This window comes from Arachis ipaensis, chromosome B05 (genome assembly GCF_000816755.2).
Source record: "Arachis ipaensis cultivar K30076 chromosome B05, Araip1.1, whole genome shotgun sequence".
NCBI classification, from domain to species: domain Eukaryota; kingdom Viridiplantae; phylum Streptophyta; class Magnoliopsida; order Fabales; family Fabaceae; genus Arachis; species Arachis ipaensis.
In genome coordinates, this window is record NC_029789.2 from 1,064,286 (window position 1) to 1,066,295 (window position 2,010).

The window sequence follows — 2,010 nt, forward strand, 5'->3', positions numbered from 1 at the left end:
AAACGAAAAAGTAATTGATGGATCTTTCTATGGTCAAGATTAGATTGGAAGGTAGATCCAGCGCTCCTAATATCTATTTTTACTAAGCAATTTTGTTAGAAAATTAATAAAACTGAAAGAGTACATAAAAAGTACATGAGAGATAATGGTAATTATAAAGATAAAACTAAAAATATATAAACTGAAATTGTAATTATATTTATATATTCTATAAAGCTGAATTATGTCTCAATGGGAGACTCCTTTATTGTTGTCATGTGTTAAAATGAAAGAATAATTTAATAAAAATTATTATTTTTTAATTTAAAAATATTATTCGTCTACTAAAATCAATTATTAAAATCAACCACCAATGTGTATAAATATATTATGATTTAATTTACTTTTAATATTTATTTATATCTAAATATATATTTTAGATTAGTAATTAATTTTAGTAGTTAATTTTAATATACATATAACATGCTTATTTTTAACGAGTAATCGGCTAATAAAGCGGTGAACGCATAAAGTTAAGATAAAAAAAAAGAAAAATTTTAAACACAACGAATAAATATTAACTAATTATTGAGAGAAAAAAATTTCAATCGTTTTCTAATTGATTTTAACCATAAAAGATTTATGCAACATAAGAGTTTTACTATTATCTAGTACATTGATCACGAGGACAAGATTTAATAAAGTCCAATAAAAGTAAGAGAAAAAAGAAAAATTTTAAACACAAAAATAAATATTAACTAATTATTGAGAACAAAAATTTTCAATCATTTTCTAATTGATTTTAAGCATAAAAGACTTATGCCACATAAGAGTTTCCCGAGAATGAAGATCTAATAATACATGGTAATATCTAAAGGTTCATAAATCTATAAGATTATCAGACTTAAAACAGTTAATGGCTTGGATAAAGCTTAGGACAACACGTGAAGAAGCTCCATTAAAAGTTACTTGCTAATAATGATAGACATATTGGGAATCCCGAGACATGAAGCTTTCGGTGCTCTCCGCAAATCTAGCCGAGCCCTTGAAACCTTTTGCATCAGTTTTCAACTCTCAAGTTCGAATCAACACAAATGCTAGCAACTAATAGAAAGAGTAAATAGTAACATGATGTTCTAAGTGTAGCCTTGTTTGTATCTGCGGAAGAGATCCTCAGTGTTAGCATTTCTAAAAGCACAAAAGCCAACCAAATATATGATGATTAATGCAACGATGGAGATGATCAAAATGACATTGGCCCTCTTCCACTCCTTCCTGAGATGAGCCAACAAACCAGCCTTGCAGGAGTCACACGCATAGCAAAGTTGTGTTTGGTCGTTGCTCCACTGAAGGCAATCCATGTCCTCCGCACTGTTTATCGGGCTTATCCAATACGTTGGATTCACAAACGTGTACCCACATAGTGTTGGGGGCTTACAACACCCTGACTACAACACACACCACACCACCATTAATTGATTCATTAAAATCTTAAAGCTATTAAATAATAGAAAAGTCTAGTGACCAGCAATTTTTGTGTTTTGTAGCCAGCACTTAATCATCAAAAGAAAAATAAGTGATCTTTTACCATTGAATGTAATATCACACCGTTAAAAAGACTATTAATGGCTAATTGATGGTTACAAAACACAAAAGTTGCTGCCCCTACCACTCCTCTTAAATAATTATATGGAAGTTGGTACCTGCATTGGTGTAAGATGTGCGTTGAAGAAATCCTGAGGCATTCGGAATCTCTGATTGAGGTCGGCACACATGTTACTGGAGCTAAGGCAGGCTCTGATCTGGTCCCATTTGAAGGAGCTTCTCACCCGTCTTCTTAGGAACGAAGAGAAATCGTCCAGATGGTACTCCAAGTAAGCACGGTTGGGTTCTATCACTCCATGGCCACGAATGGTGACCATGTACACAAACACCACCATGATGACCAGCAACACTATGAGCACGAGCATGGCTACCAGGTACGATATAAGGAGGCAGGGGATCCTGAAGAAGGCTCCGACCAGACCTGCC

General features: G+C 33.3%; 1 protein-coding gene across 1 annotated transcript in view; it reads right to left on the bottom strand.

Moving 5' to 3' along the window:
* Positions 776–2,010, bottom strand: part of LOC107641609 (protein TORNADO 2) — a gene marked incomplete in the record, with an annotated part of 1,472 nt that continues 237 nt past the window's right edge. Inside the window, 2 exon segments of the mRNA XM_016345093.2 lie at positions 776–1,427; positions 1,683–2,010. Coding sequence (XP_016200579.1) covers positions 1,116–1,427; positions 1,683–2,010 — 640 coding nt within the window.